This window comes from Gavialis gangeticus, unplaced genomic scaffold (genome assembly GCF_001723915.1).
Source record: "Gavialis gangeticus isolate Ggan-Ray unplaced genomic scaffold, GavGan_comp1, whole genome shotgun sequence".
NCBI classification, from domain to species: domain Eukaryota; kingdom Metazoa; phylum Chordata; order Crocodylia; family Gavialidae; genus Gavialis; species Gavialis gangeticus.
In genome coordinates this window covers 9422382-9441551 of record NW_017728996.1, presented here as the reverse complement: position 1 = coordinate 9441551, position 19170 = coordinate 9422382, and the positions used below count along the sequence as shown (strand labels likewise).

At 44.5% G+C, this 19170-nt stretch overlaps 1 protein-coding gene across 3 annotated transcripts in view; it reads left to right on the top strand.

Annotated features, from left to right (window-relative positions):
• Positions 1 to 19170, top strand: part of LRRC28 (leucine rich repeat containing 28) — a 96105-nt gene that overhangs the window by 65295 nt on the left and 11640 nt on the right. For all 3 annotated transcript variants that reach the window (XM_019504012.1, XM_019504013.1, XM_019504014.1), the window contains exons 6-7: positions 4159 to 4365; positions 16038 to 16140. In XM_019504012.1, coding sequence (XP_019359557.1) covers positions 4159 to 4365; positions 16038 to 16140 — 310 coding nt within the window. The remainder of the gene's footprint in view (positions 1 to 4158; positions 4366 to 16037; positions 16141 to 19170) is intronic.

Below are 19170 nucleotides of genomic sequence, written 5' to 3'. Positions count from 1 at the left end.
ATTAAATCCAATTTAATTTTGCCCCGATTGTCATATATTTCTCAGTATCATAAAATTTGGCATTGTTTCTCTCTCTTATATTTTAACTTAGACTCGTTCTCTTCTGATTTTGCTCATATTTAAGTGTATTGCCGAGCTGATAAGTGTTTTATAAGTTAAGGATTTGAGGGATAAAGGTAAATAGAAATTTCAGGGCAGGAAATGAAGTGCTCAATTCTAAGCCAATATTCTTATTTCACAATACACAAATATGTAGCATGACACTCCTAGCAAGACCAAAACCACATGGGCCAGCTTTTGAGCTTTCTTGTCTCCCGTCTTTCCTGTACAGTTATCATGGTAAGATATGGGACTGCATTTGTTCAGAAAAAGAGGGAATTGGTTCTCTCAGAATGTTCTGTTCATATTAATGTCTAAGTGAAACACAGAACCAGCTATCACCCCCACACTAAGAAAGCTGTAATATACAGCCAAGCCCCCCAATGCCACCAAATTAGCACCGAGATCACCCTCAGTCATCACCTTGCAAATATCAAAAGGGCTTTCGCTCAGCAAGGATGCTCCTCCAGAGAGATATATTGCACTTCTGAAAGAGCCACCTGGATACCACGTGAAGAATTCCTGCAATACAAAAAGAAAATCCTCACGAATCGCACACCATTAGTTATGACATACCATCCTTCCCTGGAACCTATATAGAAAATCCTCAAATAGTTGCAACCCATATTAGAAGAACACCAGTGCTTAAAGAGATCATTCCAGAGCCACTCAGCTTTTAAACAAGCACTGAACCTCGCCAACCTCATCACCAGGAGTAAACTTTCTATGGCCAAAGCACGCAGAATAGATCCAGACCATACCAGGACAAGAAATGTAAAACCTGCCAACACACCTCCACCATTCCCGCAATAACTACACCCCACAATAGAACCATCACCATTCCTGGATCTTACAGCTGCATCTCTAGAAATGTAATATATATCATCCACTGCACGAAATGCCCTGATGGAAAATATGTAGGAGAAACCAAACAGTAACTGTGTACCAGAATAAATGCACAACAAAAATCTATCAAAGACAAAAACACCCAATTATCCATGGGAGCACATTTCTCACAAGCAAATGACTCTCTCTTCAATCTCTCAATTCTAATCCTCAAAGGGAATCTAGAAAATACCTTTCGTAGACGAGCCCGTGAACTTCACTTCATAAACCTACTGGATACAGAAAATCATGGACTAAATATAGACATTGGATTTATGGTACGTTCTAACCTGTCTGCCATCCTGTAACACCAGGTAACCTCTCTACATTTTACCAGCTACATTCTGTCACCAGGTCAACATCCGCCCTCCCTCCCCGCACGTACCTGTCTCGCACCTGTCATCTCCCATCCACTCTGATCTTCCCTGTCATTCATTTGCATTTTCACCAACCTTCATTTTGCATATTTCCTTACAATTTTGTTCCACCCAGGAGAGCACACAAACACCAGCAGACTATCCCTATGTCTGAAGAATGGTGTTTGTATCCAAAAGCTTACAAAGAACACTTTTTTTCAGCAATTTAATTGGTCTAATAAAAGATATCACATTTACCCAAAGAACCTTGTCTGCCTAAGTGAAACTCTAAAATCTGATGTAAGTCTCTTCATTTTTGTATCATTTTACAATAAGTCACTGAAATTAAATCCCTTGGTACTATTTAACTTGGGCCAATTTTTTTCCTCTGATGAGGAAGCACCTTCTCTTCTCTCCTGCCATGCCTTGATGGAATAATAAATAAGGAGGCTACCCATGGGCCTTTGCACAGCCCCAGTCCAACTGGCCCCCTTGCTGGACCTCTCTATGACTATGTCCCTGCAGGACACCTAAAGCCTTAAGGGCTAATTGCATGGCTCTAACCCTTCCCTACACCATGCCTCAAGCCTCACAGGTGTTACAGTAATGATGTTCTCCTGTCATGGCTTTGGCTTCCTTGGCCTCTTCCCCTTTTCTCCAGCTAGGCCTTCTAGCCTGGGCCTGCTGTATTGGACCTGGCTTTGAGGCACTAGCTCTTATTTGGCCCGTTCAGGCATGGGACCCCTGGCCCCCATCTGTTTACACCCCTCTCTGGCGCCAGGCCCCTCTCTGGGCTCACCAGTCACTGGCACAGCTCAAGGCAATCGCGTGCCCATTGGACACTAATGGGACCTCTGTATACCAACCCTGGAGTCCCAACCCAAACCGCTAGCGTAACTGTACTGTAAACATAAAGCCCTGGACTATAACATAAACTTCCCCTCATCCCTCAACTGAGATAGCCTCCTAGCCCTGGGTTACATCCTAGCGAGCTCCCCGAGCCTCACTGGGGATCCATGTGCAGTGCTACAGTCCCTTCAAGAGCCCTGCTGCCAGGAACTCTTCACCCTGTGGCAGCCAGGGAGAGACTAGCTTGCTAGCCCAAGCCTCAGGCTTGTATCCTCCCAGGGCTCTTCCCCGTTCCGGTCAGCAGGCCGCTCTGGCTGCCTGCAGGTGCCTGCTAATTGCCTCATTTGCCCCATTGCCCCTGCAGCACTGTGCCCTGCCTACCCTGCAGTGCTCCCTCGCTGGGCTGTTTTTCCCTTAAAAGGAATAGAGAGCCCCAGGCGCTCTGTTACACAGTCCCTTCTGCATTTATCACGTGTGAAGTTAGTATCTAACGGTCCTGAATGTGGTTGCCAGGTTCTTCCTTAGATTTCTTCTTTCTTCTGCATGTTTAGCTTTTCGTTCCTTCGAAAGCCTTTATTCCATTCTTAATAGACTTTTTCCAGGTGCTTTGATCCTCAGCAATTTTCTCCCGGTTGTTTTGGCTCAATATTCATTGCCTTCATATAGCTCTTTCAAACATCTTTGTAATGGAGATAAGGATATCTGCATAATCGTTTTCTTCTAAAGAATTCTCTACAGAAAATATCCTTGGGTATATAGCCATTGTCTATTTGCTGCATATGGCCAAGCCATTGAAGTCAATGCTGATTAAGAAGACAATGGATGCTTGATATATTGACACATTCCAAAACCTCAGAGTAGGCATCTTTGTCCCACCAGGAAATTTCTAGCATACGGCCAAGGCAATGTAGGTGAAAGCTGTTGAGGTGCTTGTAGGGTATATGGTCCAGGATTTGCTGCCATTCAAAAGTGTTGATGATACAAGCACAATATATTTTGACCTTGGTCTCAACAGCCAGTTTGTTGTGTCCCCTACTTGTTTGCTTGCCTTGCTCATGATACCTGGTGTTTTGCTGATACAGTTCAGCCCCAGGTGACAAAAATTTGTTGGTAACAATGGAGCAATGGTACACAAATGTACTTGCAACATCCAGTCTGATTGCTGGCGGTAAGTCGATGTTCTGGATCATAACATTGATACTCTTGATGTTGATTATAAGCCCAAACTCTTGGCAGGCATGAGGAAAGCAACTAACGAGGCTTCGAAGGTGATCTCGGTGTGGGCTATGAATGCAGCATCGTCAGCAAACAGCAGTTCAGAAATCAAAACTTTCCACACTTTAGTTTTTGCTTTAAAGTGTGTGAGGTTAAGTACTGTTCCATCTGAATGTGTATTTAAATAAAGTCCTTTGGTGGCAGTCACAAAAGCATACATCAGAAGAGAAAAGAAAATTCTAAACAAGCCTTTCTTGACCCTGCTTCAAATCTCAAATCTAGCTACAGATCAATCGGAGGGGGATGTTTGCTTGTTTTTTGAATGGGTTTGGATAACACCAATTTGTGTTTTTTGTCTCCAATAAATGTATATTGTGATGACACCTTACTGTTGAAAGGATCGTTATTGATATGTTACCAGGTTGTTAGAAATGCATTTTCTAATATTATTTGTGGCTGGTAGTTTATAGAACCCATGCAATAAATAATCTGTATAGGCGTGTAGTAAGAAAAGATGTGCGCGATGGGAGCTGGCATGGAAAACAAGTGCTAGGGTTTGTGAGGGAGGTGAGTGGCTGGGCAGGCCTCAAAATGGAGTTGTCTAGGAAGAAAAGTAGATACTGCCACATGCATGAGAAATCTGAACGTGGGAACTAAAATATTTGTTACCTGTTTAGCTTAGGAGGTTTTTGTCCTCTCATTTGGAAATGCATTGAATAATGCAGTGTTTCAATGTTTGATGTTCTGATTGTAGAAGTTGGAGACCTGAGAGAGCTGCAGACACTGGACATTTCGACCAACCGCTTGATAACTTTGCCAGAGAGGCTACACATGTGTCTTTCGCTGCAGTACTTGACCGCAGACCGGAATCACCTGTGGTGTGTACCCCGCCACCTCTGCCAGCTCCCCAGCCTCAACGAGCTGTCTATGGCTGGAAACCGCCTTGCCTTTTTGCCACTTGGTAAGTGACTGTCCTCCTTAAACAGCAGTGTAGACCACCTAGAAGACTGAACAAGCATTTCTGAAAGTCCATATAAATAGTGCTTGTGGTCATGCTGTTGCTGTGGCTCACAGCCTTTGAGTTAGTGAAAGTGAAAGAGTGAAGTGATTGTTGAGAAACTTGTCAGTAGATGAAGAATCAGTTAAGTGTCCAAAAGACCGAGTTTTTATGTGCATTTCAAAATGCTCATACAACAGTCCAGTTTATTTTTAGCTACCTCATGAAACAGAAGGATACTTAACTAGAGCTGTTCTTAAATATAGTACTAGTAATCTGAGTTCCAGCACTTTTTGTAATGGCCTTCTTTGTTGGCAAGACCTGATGACCTACTGCAGAATCCTTTTTTTAGAGTTTAAAATATGCTGTGGAAAATCCAGTAACTTTAAAGAAAGTTTTACAGCAGTACAAATGTCAGAATCACATACTTGACCACATTCTGATTGATGCTGTGCACGGACGTCCATCAGATCATCCTCAGCGGTGGTGGCACACCACCGGTAGGAGTTGGATGCTTCATTTCTGGGTACCATTTTAATTGTAAGAAGCCCTGGATTAGGCCTTCCATTCCAAGTGCCATCCAAGGAAACTAGAAGGTGTGGCCTCTTGTTCGAGGAAATGGCCTCCTTGTTCACATGTACCTGCTGCCTAGCATTTCTCAGGTCTCTGTGTACCACCTCTTGCTTCCCTACAGATTACTTTTACTTTTAGTGTGTTGTGCCAGAGCCAGTCTCTCCCAGGTTATTTACCACATTAATTCACCCATAATCTTTACAAAATACGGCCCTTGCCTTGTGAGATGCTGAGTCCTCTGAAATGTTTTCAGTGCGCTTGATTCTTAGAGCAACAGGTACTCGGACACCTTACATACACAAAGGAATGAATGAAACTTAGGAAGGGATGAATGAACAAAGGGATGAATGAAACCCTAGGAAACTTTGTTTTACTATTTCCAAGGCATTAGGCTCATTTATGCACATAGGAGGGAGGAATTAAATTTGCTTAAAAGAAAAACCACCACTGTCCATGACTGTTTCAAATTTCAAGGCTGCATTGTGTCACCTGCAAGGATTCAAGGAAATGGGGTTTTCATCCCAAATATGAAAAATTGGACCTGGATTGGTGGCAAATAATGTCCTGGTTATGGCTGGCATTCACAAACCATGTGATTACTCTGAAAAAGGTATGCATTTTTCCTAGATCTTCTAGGAGCTTTAAGCTACATTATCCTAGTGGATACAACCTCCAGAAATTGGAGTGTCGTAGTAATAGCCTGCCTCCCACACTGCATTATATATAAGAGCAAACAATATCCTAAACATGTCAGCTAAATATAACAGTGCTAGCGAGCATAACCAAAGCAGCTCCCCCGCTAAACAAATATTCTTAGTTCCTTTCCAGTCATCTCTTCTGAAAAGAGAGCAGTTGTTTTCTTTATTGTTGGAGAATCAAATGAAGTTGAGAAACTTGAAATACAAAACAAAGGTTCTCATTTTATGTGTTCTAATGTGGGTTTTTTCATGTTTTTATATTAATAATTTTTTTGAGTGAGCAGTAACCCCAATCAGCTGCAGAGCCGTTAAATTGTTAAAGTGTGTTACGTTCAAAAGAAGAAAATAAATGTTGTAAAAGTACACGCCTCATTTTTGTCTTATTTTTAGATTCAAATTCAAAACGTGATCTCTTTTAGCAAGAACCTTTAAAATATTAGGAAACATCAAAGGCTGCCAATTGACCGTCTTGAGTAGTTCTTAATAACAGTGACTGGGTGGTGAACATTTGGAGATAATTTACTGTTTGTGAATGTGGAACTGAATCATAAATTCTGGAGTTCAGAAGAAAAGCAGCCCAGAATAAATGTAAACGTTCAATCCTTCCACGAGAATCCGAAGGTTTTAGTGTGGTGATGTGATAGAATAGAGAGGAAGAGAGGGTTGGATCACTGAAAACAACAAAGGTTAAATTCACCTTTCTGCACTTTGAGGAAAGATTCCCATTAGTCCCTGATTGTTGCTGCATGCTAGAGCTACTCTGAGTTTGCAGGCAGAGTCATGGCACTGTCTGCATGTCCCCATCCTTGCAGCCTGCTTCATTTGTGCATGGAGGGTGGCTGGCTGAGTAATAGGTACCTTAGAAATACCTAAGTGAAAGAGGAGACTCAAGTGTTTTAAAAGGAGGTTATGGACCATGTATGGGCTTTCCCTTTTAGTAGTCTTCAGCATAGTTATGGAAATCTGAGTCATGACAAAGTTGACCTCTATGAGCATTTTGTTTTGCTAAGTACCCAAAATTCTCTAAGTCAGACGTGACTCTGAATTATTGACTTATACAGCTTGAAAAACAGCTGTCAATTCTTGCTCTTAAACCTGTCACATACATATTTTTATCTAAAGTAGCAAGGTCCCGTAACTCAGAATGTTTTGAACTATATAATCCAAACAGTTAGACACAGTGTAAAATCTGCTTGTTAAGCATTTCCCATGTGTAGAAAGGCTGCACTTTATGGTACAAAACATTAAAACTGGGCTGTAAAGAAAACTTCTCTCTTTCACCTATTTATTTCAGACCGTTTGTAGCATCTGCTGTCTTGGCTTGGACTCTGCCAAGCAGGCAGCGTGTAGAGGCATGGAACAGTTCTCAGAATGTGGAGTTCAGTGCAATCTGTGATACCCAATTTGGCTTGCAAATGTGGTTTTCCATTTGCTTAAAAATTACTCTTCCAAAATGTGAAATCAACTGTGGTCGACTCTCTGTTTCATAGAGCTGTTGACGTAAAGGTTTAACATAGCTCCTTTCTGACTATTGACTGCTTTTGCTTGGTTGGAGGAAGGAAGTTGTTAATTTTCCAAATACGGAGTTTGGTTTTTTTTACTAGGCATGCGTAACATAGCATAAACTGTTGTGCTTCAAATCATATTAGCTAATAGGGGTATGCGAAGCAGGCCCTATTCGATTTGGATATGGATTTGGCCCAAATTGGGGACAGTGATTTTATTAGTTGATTCAGATCACTGTCCCTGATTTGATTTGGCCGAATCTGAAGATTCAATGCTGATTTGGAGAATCAATGATTTGGCCATAGACACAGCTTTAAATGTTTTTTCTGCCTACCTCAGGGTACCGGCACAGCTCATGAACACTGTGATGCTGGGGCGGATGGAGCGTCCCACAGGAGAGCAAGGGGCACCCCGCGTGCTCGGCGGCAAACCTGGAAGTGGACCAGAACTACTTCTGGTCCACTTCTGGGTCCACTGGGGAGCGTGTTGGGGGACCCCCCCTGCACCCCCTCGGCTCAGTGGTCGGCCGCGGGGGGACCCCAGGTGCCCGCCCAGACCCAAGCGGCACCTGTTGCTGAGCCGGGGGGGCGGGGGTGCAGGGGGGTCCCCGCGCGCTGTCCAGTGGACCTGGCAGTGGACCAGAAGTGCTTGGTCCACTTCTGGGTCTGCAGCCGAGCATGATGGGGAGCCCCCTACGCTTCTCTGGGATGCTCCATCCGCCCCAGCATTGCAGCATTCACGAGCTGTCTGCTACCTAGAGGAAAACATTTAAAACTGTGTCTATGTCCAAATCGATTCAGAGGGTTCTGATTTGATTTGGGGAGATTAAAGGGTCCTTTGATTCAATTCAGATTCAGAGATTCAGCCACTGAATTGGGCCAGATCTCTGCCAAATCAAATCAGGGACTGAAGCTTCACAGAGCCCTATTAGCTAATGCATGTTAACTGGAATTTTTAAACAAGACCTTGTAGTCAGTGTAGACCAGGGGTCAGCAACCCCTGACATGTGTGCCACACAGGGCAGGCGAGGCCATTTTGCTTGGCACGCCACCACCAGCCTGGGCTCTAGGCATCTGCTGCCAGCCACAGAGCCTGGGCTGCTGCGAGCAGGCAGCTGGGCAGTTGCAAGCCCTGCTGCAAGCAAACTGGGCTCCGTGGTTGGCAGCAGCTACCCAGAGCCTGGGCCGGTTGCAGCCAGGAGGCTGCAAACATCTGCTCCAGGCTCCGGCATTAGCTCCATACTGGCAGGTGCATACGTGTCTTGGAGCAAACGGTGGGTGAGGGGCTTGAGGCATCGCAACCCTGGCCTCTCCCCAGCTGCTGGCACAGAGCTGATGACTGGGCTCTGGAGCCTGATGCAGCTGTTTGTAGGCAGCCTGGGCTCTGGGCAGCTGCAGCAAGCTCCACAGCCCTGCCATCATCAGCTCCATGCTGGCAGTGACACATGTGCACCTCAGAGCAGACAGCGGGAGGGCTGTGCTGCCTCAGGCCCTATCCCCACCATCTGCTCTGAGGCGCATGTGCACCCACCAGTATGGAGCTGATACTGGAGCCCGGAGCAGCTGTTTGCAGCCTCCTGGCTGCAGCTGGCCCAGGCTTTGGTAGCTGCTGCCAACCATGGAGCCCAGGCTGCTTGCAGCAGGGCTTGCAGCTGAGTCCACCTGACTCCCACCCACTCCAAGCCCAGCCTCGCACCAGGATGAGGCTGGTGGAGCCCCTTGCCAGGAGCGCTGCACCTTTTGCGGGCTTAGCTGTGTGGGGTGGGTAGTTGGGCTGATGGGCAGGCTCCAGGCTGGGGCCTCGGCCAGCCGTGCTGCAGCCCGGGGGCTGGCTCCCAAGGCAAGCACAGGGGCTCTGGCGGGACCACAGCATTGTTGTGTCAGTCTTCGTCCAGTGGCCCAGGAGCGCAGCTCTGTGCACCTGCGCGTCTGGTTCTGTACGTTAGTCTGCCTCTGGTTCTGTGTGTCTGTGTGCGCACACATGTCTGGTTCTGGACGTTTGTGTGCATGTGTCTGTTCTCGGTGTGTTCTGGTTCTGTGGGTTGTGCATGTGGTTCTCTGTGTGCATGTGTCTGGTTCTCTGCTCTCCTTTTTCTTTCTCTCTCTCCTCTTTCTCTTATTTGTCTTTTTTCTCTCTCTCTCATTGCAACATGCTCAACAAAAAAGGAATACACAACAACAAAGGCAGCTTTTATAATTATTAAGTATACTGATATACAGTGCGTCCTGCCATGTACCTCCCTGCCCTCATTTTGTTTTTCTGGTGTGCTGGCACGCTGGCAACTTCTAAGATAGACATTATGGTTTTTTCGGCACTCTGGCCAAAAAGGGTTGCCTACCCCTGGTGTAGACTGTGCAAGTGATATTGAACGTAGGAATTGCTCTTGGTCAGGAGTTCCTGGTCTAGCCATGGGTACTGTGACTGCATGCAACCTCCAGTGAAAACCCACATCTGCCTGCATATGGGCTGATGCGCGTAAGGTCCACTCTAGGACTAGCCTTAGGCTGTATTGCAGTGCGAGCAAACACAGAGCAGTTGCGTGCTACTTTGGTTTTGTTTTTTGCTTTGAAAATTCACCCCTTCTTTGCATCTGGGTACATGCACATTTGAAAAAATAGTGGAACATTTGCTAAACAGATTGAGTAAATATAGTGGAAATAATCATGCCACTCCCCAGCCTTTATGCAGGTTCCCGAACAAACAGATTGGTAAACAACAACAGATTAGTCACTCGGTTTGCCCTTCTTGCCTAGGCCTACATGACTCGTGAATTGACTTTTTTTTCCTCTTACTACTGTCATAAGATGTGCACTGTTTATTCAGATTTTCCCTAAAGCAGTCAAAGTGCACTCCTTTGGTGCTGTGCACAGCTTAAACAGTTTTCTAAAAATACACTGAAGAGTATTTGTGAGTCAAGCAGTGACCCCATAACTCTGATCAGCCCCTTGCACCTTTCCCTTTGCTTGTCTCTGCCGACCATGTGGCTTGCCATGCTGGTTTAATAAGTGGTATTTGGAATCCTCCTCTTTAACAGCAGATGGGACTACTGAGATATATATTACAGATTACTCTTTGTCTGAGAGAAATTGAATTGGACTTAATGAGAAAAGTTCTTCGGGAAACGAGCGCTGCAACTTCTGAGAACAAAAATTCCACTGCAAGTCGGAGTCCAGCTTTCCTGCTATTAGAATTAAAATGATTTGTGTAATAAAGTAACAGCCATCATTATGGGCCTGAACTTCTGAAACGTAATGAGTGGCTGCATGTTCTCATAGGAGAAACTCAGGGTTATAAGCACTTTATTGAGGTTTTATATATGCACTTTTTTGTTAAGCAAATGGGTCTAGTAATTATCAGCGTACAGTAAACAAAGGTCTTATTCTAGCACAGTATATGCTTCTACTTGTATGCTTCTTTCACAATACGGTTAAAAGAGCATCAGAGCAGACACACAAGAGCTTTTGTTCCATCTTCAGCCATGTGGAATGCATATGCCAGGGCCTTGAGGTAAAAAAAATAAAAATAAAAAAAATAGAATTGGGGTTTGTTCAGGACTCATGGCATTTGGTCATTTCTAGGAGAAAGGTCTTTGATCTGTGAGTCTGGAAGAAGGAAAGTGGAAATGTTTTAGACACAGTACAGTGCTTGCAAAAAGCCACATGAAAACCTTCTTTGTAGCATTAGCCTTTCCATAGATGGGCAGCTTCCTTGCTTTATAAAGTTCACAAGAAGTGTGTTTTTTTCAAAGCGCTTTTAACAATATTTATTGAATGGTGCTATACATAAAAATTAACAGGAATAGGTTAGAATGAGCTTTTTAAAGAGAGAGCTAACATTTAAGGAAAAAAAAAAGCTTTTGGTATAGCTCCCCTGATTGGGGGGAATTGGAAAATTGTTGTAAGGCTATTAATGCAAAGAAACTCTGAAGAGTATATTAAAATTCTTGTAGTACCTGAAAGTGCTCAACAGTGCTCTAGAAAGGCCGTTCTGTATGAGGAAGAGCTTAAAATATAAATAAGCGTCCAGGCAGAGGGTGATTAAAGGCAGCAGGGAGAGGTGAAATGCATCACCCCTTTTTTAGACTTGTCTGTGAAAAGTGCAGCTTTAGAGAGCATGCTTATTTAAAAAAAAAGAAAAAGAAAAAGTAAAAAGGTCCTGATCATGACCTAATTTGGGTCCCATATGTGTCTGTATATAAATTAATAAAAACAAGACCTTTTTTTGAATGTTCTTCCTTTCTCTCCAAGATCAGTAGCATAAAACAATAGCACATTCAAGCAACATCAGCAGCCCAGAGTTTTCTGTGCTTATTAACTGGGATCTACAGCACCAGGCAGTATTTTTTTCAGCTCTTTTTATTATGTGCTGCAATATTTCTCTATGTTCCTACTTTATTGGCTGCCTCTCTTCTAGTGCTACAGTATTTTACATTGTTGACCTATCTTTATTTTTTGTTTCATTTAAAAATATCCTGGAACCTTTAACAAACTACCTATCGTGGTGTAGTGTAAACTACCTTTCGACATGTTTGTTCTTTTACAGTGCACGGCAGCACCGCACTTCAGGTTTTCAGGCCAGGCTGCAAGTATCCTGTGATGTTCAATGGCGCCCATTCAAATGGTGTCCCACTTTTGGTTCAGCTGAAGTCTCTGGCAGAATTCCCATTGTCAAGTTAATGCAGGACAAGGCCCCATATAAATGTAATAAATAGATTAAGTCAAATCACATGCTGACAATTTTCTTCCAAAAAGGGAGTCCGGTATTTTTCTGCCTAGCACCAGCACGTATAGTCCAACCTTCAAACAAGTCTCTCCCTAGGTAAGAAGGATATCAGTTAGACCAGGGGTTGGGAAAATGCGGCCCGTGGGCCGGATGTGGCCTGCCAGGCCATTTTATATGGCCCGCGGGGCTCCTAAAAATTTAGAAAAATAGTATTTACCTGCCCCTGGCTGCCTGTCGTGCAGCCCTTGATGACTTGCCAAAACTCTGTAAGCGGCCCTCCGCCCAAAAAAATTGCCTGCCCCCAAGTTAGACTGTCAAACTCACATTCAGAAAAGGCAGATTATATAGCTTGAGGAATTTCCTTGCCTTTCTTCTCCCCTTTACAGACCTGCCCTTTGGCTCTTCCTGCTTCCATTCCTAGCTGCCCTGCAAACAATTTTTCCTTCCAGTGGACCATTCCCTGACCCTTATCTCTATATTCTGATATTTTTGTTGATGCGAAAATTACCACTCTGGACTGAAAGCAGTGCTTTAAAATGAGATAAATTTTCTTTAAAGAAATGTCTAAAAGCCTTGATGTTGAGCCTTTATTGGTGCACCCCAATAAGAAAAAATGTTTTGGCCGATACCAATAGCTAATTATTTACCAGCCATATCATAGAATCATAGTGTCATAGAAAATTAGGGTTAGAAGGAGGTCCTCTAGTCCAACCCCCTGCTCAAAGCAGGACCAGCCCCAACTACATCATCCCAGCCAAGGCTTTGTCTAGTTAGGTCTTAAAATCATCCAAGGATGGGGATCCCACCATCTATCTAGGTAACCTGTTCCAGTGCTTTACCACCCTCCTAGTGAGAGAATTTTTCCTAATATCTAACCTAAACCTCACTTGCTGCAACTTGAGACTATTGCTCCTTGTTCTTGTTCTGTTGATACTGATCCAAAAACCAGTATTTAGTGTACTTAGTGCCATTTCTTAAGCGTGGGGATACTGATACAAGAGGCACAGTGGCACTTTAATTAGAGCAGCTCTCGGAGCTACTGTATTTAAAGCGCCACCCTGCCACTCCTGCAGCACGTGTAAAAGTGCCTGTGCCCATTGCAGCAGGCACGGCTAGCCTATCAGTGCCTGCGACTGGCTGTGCAGAGCCCTTCAACCCCAGCCTGGTGGCAGCTGCCTGAGCATGCCTGGCTGCCCAGGGCTAAGTGGTCTCTGGTCCAGGCTCCCCACTCTCCTCCCTCTGCCCAGGGCTGGGCCAGGGGACTGACCTGGGAAGGGCAGGACCCAGCTGGGCTGAGGGGTCGGAGGAAAAATCCTGCTGCACAGAGCGGGGAGGGCAGCTGCCTGGGGCAGTGAGTGGCTATGGGGCAGGGGGAGTAGAGTCTCCCCTGAGCTCATTGGGGCAGTGGCGTGTGTGTGGCCCGGGGAAAGGAGAAGGGAGTTGTGGGGGAACTGCTGCCTTCCCCCTTTCTCCTTCAGAGCGCTCGTCCTGCCTCTGGTCGCCTGCCCACGAGAGGGGCTTGAGCACTGGCGCTGGGGTGCAGGAGCCAGACCGTGGCTTGTGGAGGGGTGCAGCTGTGAGGGACCTCATCCCCCATGAGGCAGCGCCTACCCCAGCCGTGGATGTAAAACGAGCACCTCCAATGTGGATGGGGGGAGCAAGAGCCCCCTCCTCTCAGATTTGGGGGAGAGGGGCAGGCAGCTGTTGCAGCTCCCGCTCCGGACCTGAGCCTGAGTTGGAGCCAGAGTCGGACCCACAGCAGCTGCTCCCCCCACTCTGGATGCCCTGCAGCTTCTGCCCTACCCCTTATCCCCCTCTGCCCCCAACTGGTGGCAAGTGCAGCCAGGCACAAAGCACATGGGACTCCGCTGCTGTTGTGCACCCTGGGAGGGGCTGCGTTTCCATGTGCTGCTGTGCTTGGGGAGGGACCGGAGCCTGAGCAGTTCTGACAGTAGGTAGAGGAGAGGCTGTCTTGGCCCTTGCCAGACTCTGTCCTGGCCCCTGCATCACAGACCCCCAGGCACTGTGGGTTTAGTCACGCTGGGCTGGGCCAGGCCGCTCAGCTCTACCCACCCCAGTCACGTCTGCAGCATTCGGCGGTGCCTTTTACAGCACCCACCCCAGCCCGCAGTCTGTGCCGTGCTGCACTGCGCCAGCACCTGAGCCACTGCTACTGCTGCTCTGCTCCAGCCTGGCTTGCCAGTGAGGGGATGGGGGTGTATCTGGGGTCACCCCAGCTTATGGGAGGGAACCCAGGCATCTGGGGCACAAGGCATAAGTATCAGAGAACATCATTGGCTACAACGGCCAAAAAAAGCCGGTAGCCAGTAATATAAATACCCCTTTTATTGGCGTTGGTCTGATAGGCCACCTATATATCAGTGCACCTCTGCTCCTTACGGTTGCTTCATAATTGCATGTAGAAAAGGGACATTTCCAGGCTAGCTTGTAACTTTGGTTCCATACTAAATTTTAGGACACTCACTCTCAGCCCAGGGCAGATTAATATTAATTTTCTACTTTTTTTAGGGGTCCTGAAGGCCAGACAGAATGGCCTGGTGGGCCACGTCCAGCCCTTGGGCTGCATTTTGCTCACCATTGCTGTAACTGAATGCGACATAATAGAAAATGTTTTCACTTGTTACTCTGCTCTTGATGTGATAGTTCTACTTATGAAACGGGGACTAGCAGCATAGTTGCTGAGACTTCCTTTATACAGTATTTTATGGCCAGTTGGTAAAGATGGAAAGTTAGGGTGTCTCAGACAGTGTAAGCTTTCAGCTTGGCGAATTCTTTGCGTTTTCAATCAAGCACTAGTTCAGCTTGCTTTAATTTCTAAATCCATAGTGCTTATACCCCTAGTGAATATGCTGGAGTCATACTGACCTATTTAAAATGCATTTTGGACTGGTCTATAGAGTTGCCTTTACAAGTAAATGACCCTTCCAGTAGAAACCGAAGTTGCTTCGTTCTGTGCTTTTCATTTATTTGAGATGTTTGTAATTGAGTGTGAATATAATACTTGGAAAGCACAGACCTTAGAGAAAAGCGTGAGCACTTAGATCAGCTACATCAGTCTCTCTGTCTGTTCCGGATTGTTTCATTGAACTGTTTTCTAGCGTTTTGTTCTATCTGTTTTTAAATGTCTTGGGTTAGTGAGTCTTTCACTACTTCCCTTTGGGAGACTTCCCCAGATGAAGACATCTTGCTGATGACAAAAACGTAATTTTCTCCCTCAACTTCATCACATTTCTCCTACTTCTATCTTTTGCATCCCAGACTAAATTCATTCATTCTTGCTAGGCATTCACCACCTTTAAATATCTGTATGTAGTTAGCATATCTCCTTCCCCTTAGATATTCTTTATCCGTGTTGCGCTCATTTGACTCTTAAACATTTTCCCTAGCCAACCCCTCTGTCTGATCTTTATGGGAAGATGTTACAGTGCTCAGAATGTATTGATAGCTTACCCATAACCATATCCAAATGTTGTTTAGCGTTTTGTCAGTAGGAGAAAAAGTGAACATCTTTTCAATAGCATAATAATCACCCGTCATTATCTTTTATTCTGCATCTTCTGTGTAGTCTGCAAAGCTGTTTTTGAATGACTACTACTTGCAATAGATATCATGAATGACATTAAATTGCCATACTCTTTTGCACAGCCCCACAGCGGGGTGGGGGGTGGCAAACTGCTTCTCAAAATTGGTGCATGTCTGCTTTCAATGGAGCTGCACAAATTCACACTAGCAGAGGTTTTGACCTGGGATTTTTAAAGTATCTGCTAGAGATATTTGAGTCCAGCAGGCATTTGGCTTTTCAAAATGACGTTAGATTTGGTTTAATGAAGCTCATTCTCACAGGGATATGTCCCTTATATAGGGGTTTTTAGAAAGGTTGGAAAGGGGGTTAAAGTTTTTTTTTAAAAAATAATTTAAACTTTTAAGTACCCTTTAACATACTTTTTCCACAGATTTTCTTTTCATAAATAATTCAGTCAATCAAATTTAACTGTTGAAGAGTAATATTTCATGTTCGTTTACATTGAGTCTAGTCAGCTTATTCTGATTTAAATAGCTTTTGCCCAGAGTTGTCATTACTTCATGTTTCTCCCCCTCTTTGTCTTCTAAACCCAGATTTAGGTCGTTCACGGGAGCTGCAATATGTTTATGTGGATAACAACATTCACCTGAAAGGGCTCCCTTCTTATCTGTATAATAAAGTCATTGGCTGTAATGGGTAAGCATGAATTAATTTTAATGTTTTGCATACCTTTTCTCCTAACCCTTTCCATAAATATATGCCTGTGTGATACAACTGGAATTTATTTTTTGTGATTGATTCAGGACTGATGTTACTTTGAGGGGATTACTTTAGCTGCCAGTTCTGTATTAGTTTTGTAATAAATCTTCCACATTAATTTGCTGAACTTTCACTATTTCGGGAGTAAGCCATAAGAGCAGCTGGTGCATTTGCAACTGTTTCTAAGAAACTTTTAGTAATGATGTTAAGGCTAGAGGCTTGAAAGCCAACTACATTTAAATTTGGTCCAAAAAGCATGAAGAGTTCACAGAATCATGCTTTTCCAAAACCAAAGAATGAGGGAAATATTGCGGTGACTGTAGCAGTGAGGACCAGCCTTTTTGGCAGGCTTGCGACAACCCAGTCCCGCATCCTTTCCAAGTGCTACTCCAGTCCCCTTCTTCCTGATGCTCTGCTTTCTGTTCCCTGCTCTATGCTGTCTGTCCAATTTGCTGCTCTGCTTTTTGCTTCCTGGCCTATCTGGCCATCTGCTGCCTGTCCCCTTCCTGATCTGCTGTGTGCCACACACAGACTGCCCATGCCATTTGTGGCACCTTTACTACAGCCTGCCCACCCCTGCTCTGTAGCATCTTAGTTCCCAGGTCTTCAAAGCTGTGCAGAGTCTGGGCCACCTTGCGTTTTATTCAGACTCTCATTACATCCCAGTTGCAGTTACTTGCAGTGCCTGATCTGCAATTAGGGACTGTCATCAGTAACTTTTACAAATTATAGTCCTGTTTTTATGTATGCGTGTTTAAAAATACCCTACCTAAACCATCTTGTGTCTGTGGTCACGACGGAAGTGTGCTGTCCAGCATAGTAGCCTCATTCTTCTCTCACCTAGGCTTGCATAAATGAGGAACAGCACCATAATGGAGTGATCCTAGTATAAAACTGATCTGAGAGGAAAGGCCCTGTGTTTTCTAATTATAACTATGTAAGACTGTCCCTTGGCTGAGCTTAAAGTAACTATAACTTCCCCATTTATAGTCCAGGCCTTGCTAAAATGTGCTAGTTGTTGAGTGCCTTTGAGTTCCTAAGGTTTTCCCGATGGGAACGGGGCATTTTGGTGCCAGTCCTGTGACATATAAATATTTTGTGGTTGTATCACAATTTTGCTCTTACCAGATGGTGTCACTATGTTCTGATTTCAAATTTGATTGATCTAATCTTTAAATAAATGCCCACTTTAAATATGTACTTTGGTTTGTCAGAAATCTGAATAAATTGTAAAGAAGGCATTAGAGTGAATTAAGAGTCAAAAGAAACCACATTGAACTCATTTGCAGGGAAAAGACTTGTGGTAGTAAGTGCCAATAAGTTTTGTGACAGGTATGGCTTAACAAGTCCCTCCATTTTAAGTAATTTAAACCCTACCTATTTTGGTGGGGAAGCAGGTTGTTTCATCATATTTCCAAATTCCCATTTTAATTGCTTTAAAAATATTTGTATCTTCTTGAACTAATTTTCTACTAATCTTTTTTCAGTGGCATCAGTTGACTCTACTGAGCCAGATTTTCATTTGACTTAGTTCCTTTAAAAACTGTCTGCAGATATTGCTTCTCACGGCATCCTCTGCTGATATCCTGATTAGATTTTATCTCATCCTGTAGGTGTTTTAACCAGTGTTAAACTTCAGAGTGGGTCTAGACCACAGGATGGCTAAAAAGTCAGCAGCTAACAGTCCCTTGACTACATTTCCATTCTTACTACCACTCAGGGAGCTGCATTAGTACCAGCTGTAATGGAACATGTTTTGGGTGTAATGTAGGCAAGGCTGTAGGTTTTGAAAGCACTGCATAGACATTATTAACTAAGCCTCCTCACTTCTCCTGTGAGATGGCACAAGTAGATCCACATGCTGCAACACACTGGTGCTTGCATCTTCCTTAATCAGTAAAGACGGGGCTTTTTGTTATTGGTATGAGGCTCAGTCAGAAAGTAGTGCCTCCTATTTGTTTTCCCAACCAAATAGTATTGAAAAAATATTAAACTTGCACAGAAAATGTATACATCATCACTGAACACACAGCTGTTTTTCAGCGTAGAGTTTTTGTCTGTCAGTGGCTTTTTCACCGGTGAACAAGGGCATGTGTACCAGCATTGTAAAAGTCCTTTTCTTTGTTGAGCAGCCACTGTCTCACACGCTCCATCACTTCCTTGTCATCCTGAAAGTGTCGCCCTCATAGTCTGTCCCTCATCCTCTGGGCTGTGTGCCAGGTGGGGCAACCCAGTCCACCCAAAATGATAAGCTTGCCTCTGTGGTATGCGAGCCAGTGTGTAGGCAAGTGTTGTCAGGTAGAAGTAGCACCCCAGACATGTCTCTTGGATCAGGCTCTTTGCATTCAATGTTTCTGTCTCTTAACGATCTTGACGTAGACCTCTGAATTTACTGTTGCTCCCTTAGGCAAGAAATCAAGAAGAAGAACACCCTCCCATATCCATGGCTTGCTTAGGAGTTAAAAATTAGGAGGTATTAATTTCTGGTTGGCCTTTGTAGTATTACCAGCAATAAAAGTGCACCTATTTGTTCACCATTACAGAGGGAGCGCAGTCATGGATTGTGTGTTGGTACTATGTAGGCTGCATTCGGCACTTTTGATTGCCTGTAACGATTGCAACTGGGGAGAACAGTAATGCATAGTCCAAGCATTTTGACCTGATCAGATGCTGCTTCTTTTTTACCTTCAGTTAAACTCTACTTTTTTTTGAAAAAACTTTCCGTCAAGGCCCTCCAAACAAAGGTAGCATTTTATTATCCGCAGACTACAAAGCTGGGGTTGCATTCTTAAGGCTGTTTCTAACCAGGTCCTCAAACAAGGAAAACTGCATAGTTAGTTAGTTAGTTAGTAGGGTCAGAAGGGACCTGAGCAGATCATCAAGTCCGACCCCCTGCCATGGCAGGAAAGAGTACTGGGGTCAAACAACCCCAGCAAGGTGTTCATCCAGCCTCCTCTTAAAGACCCC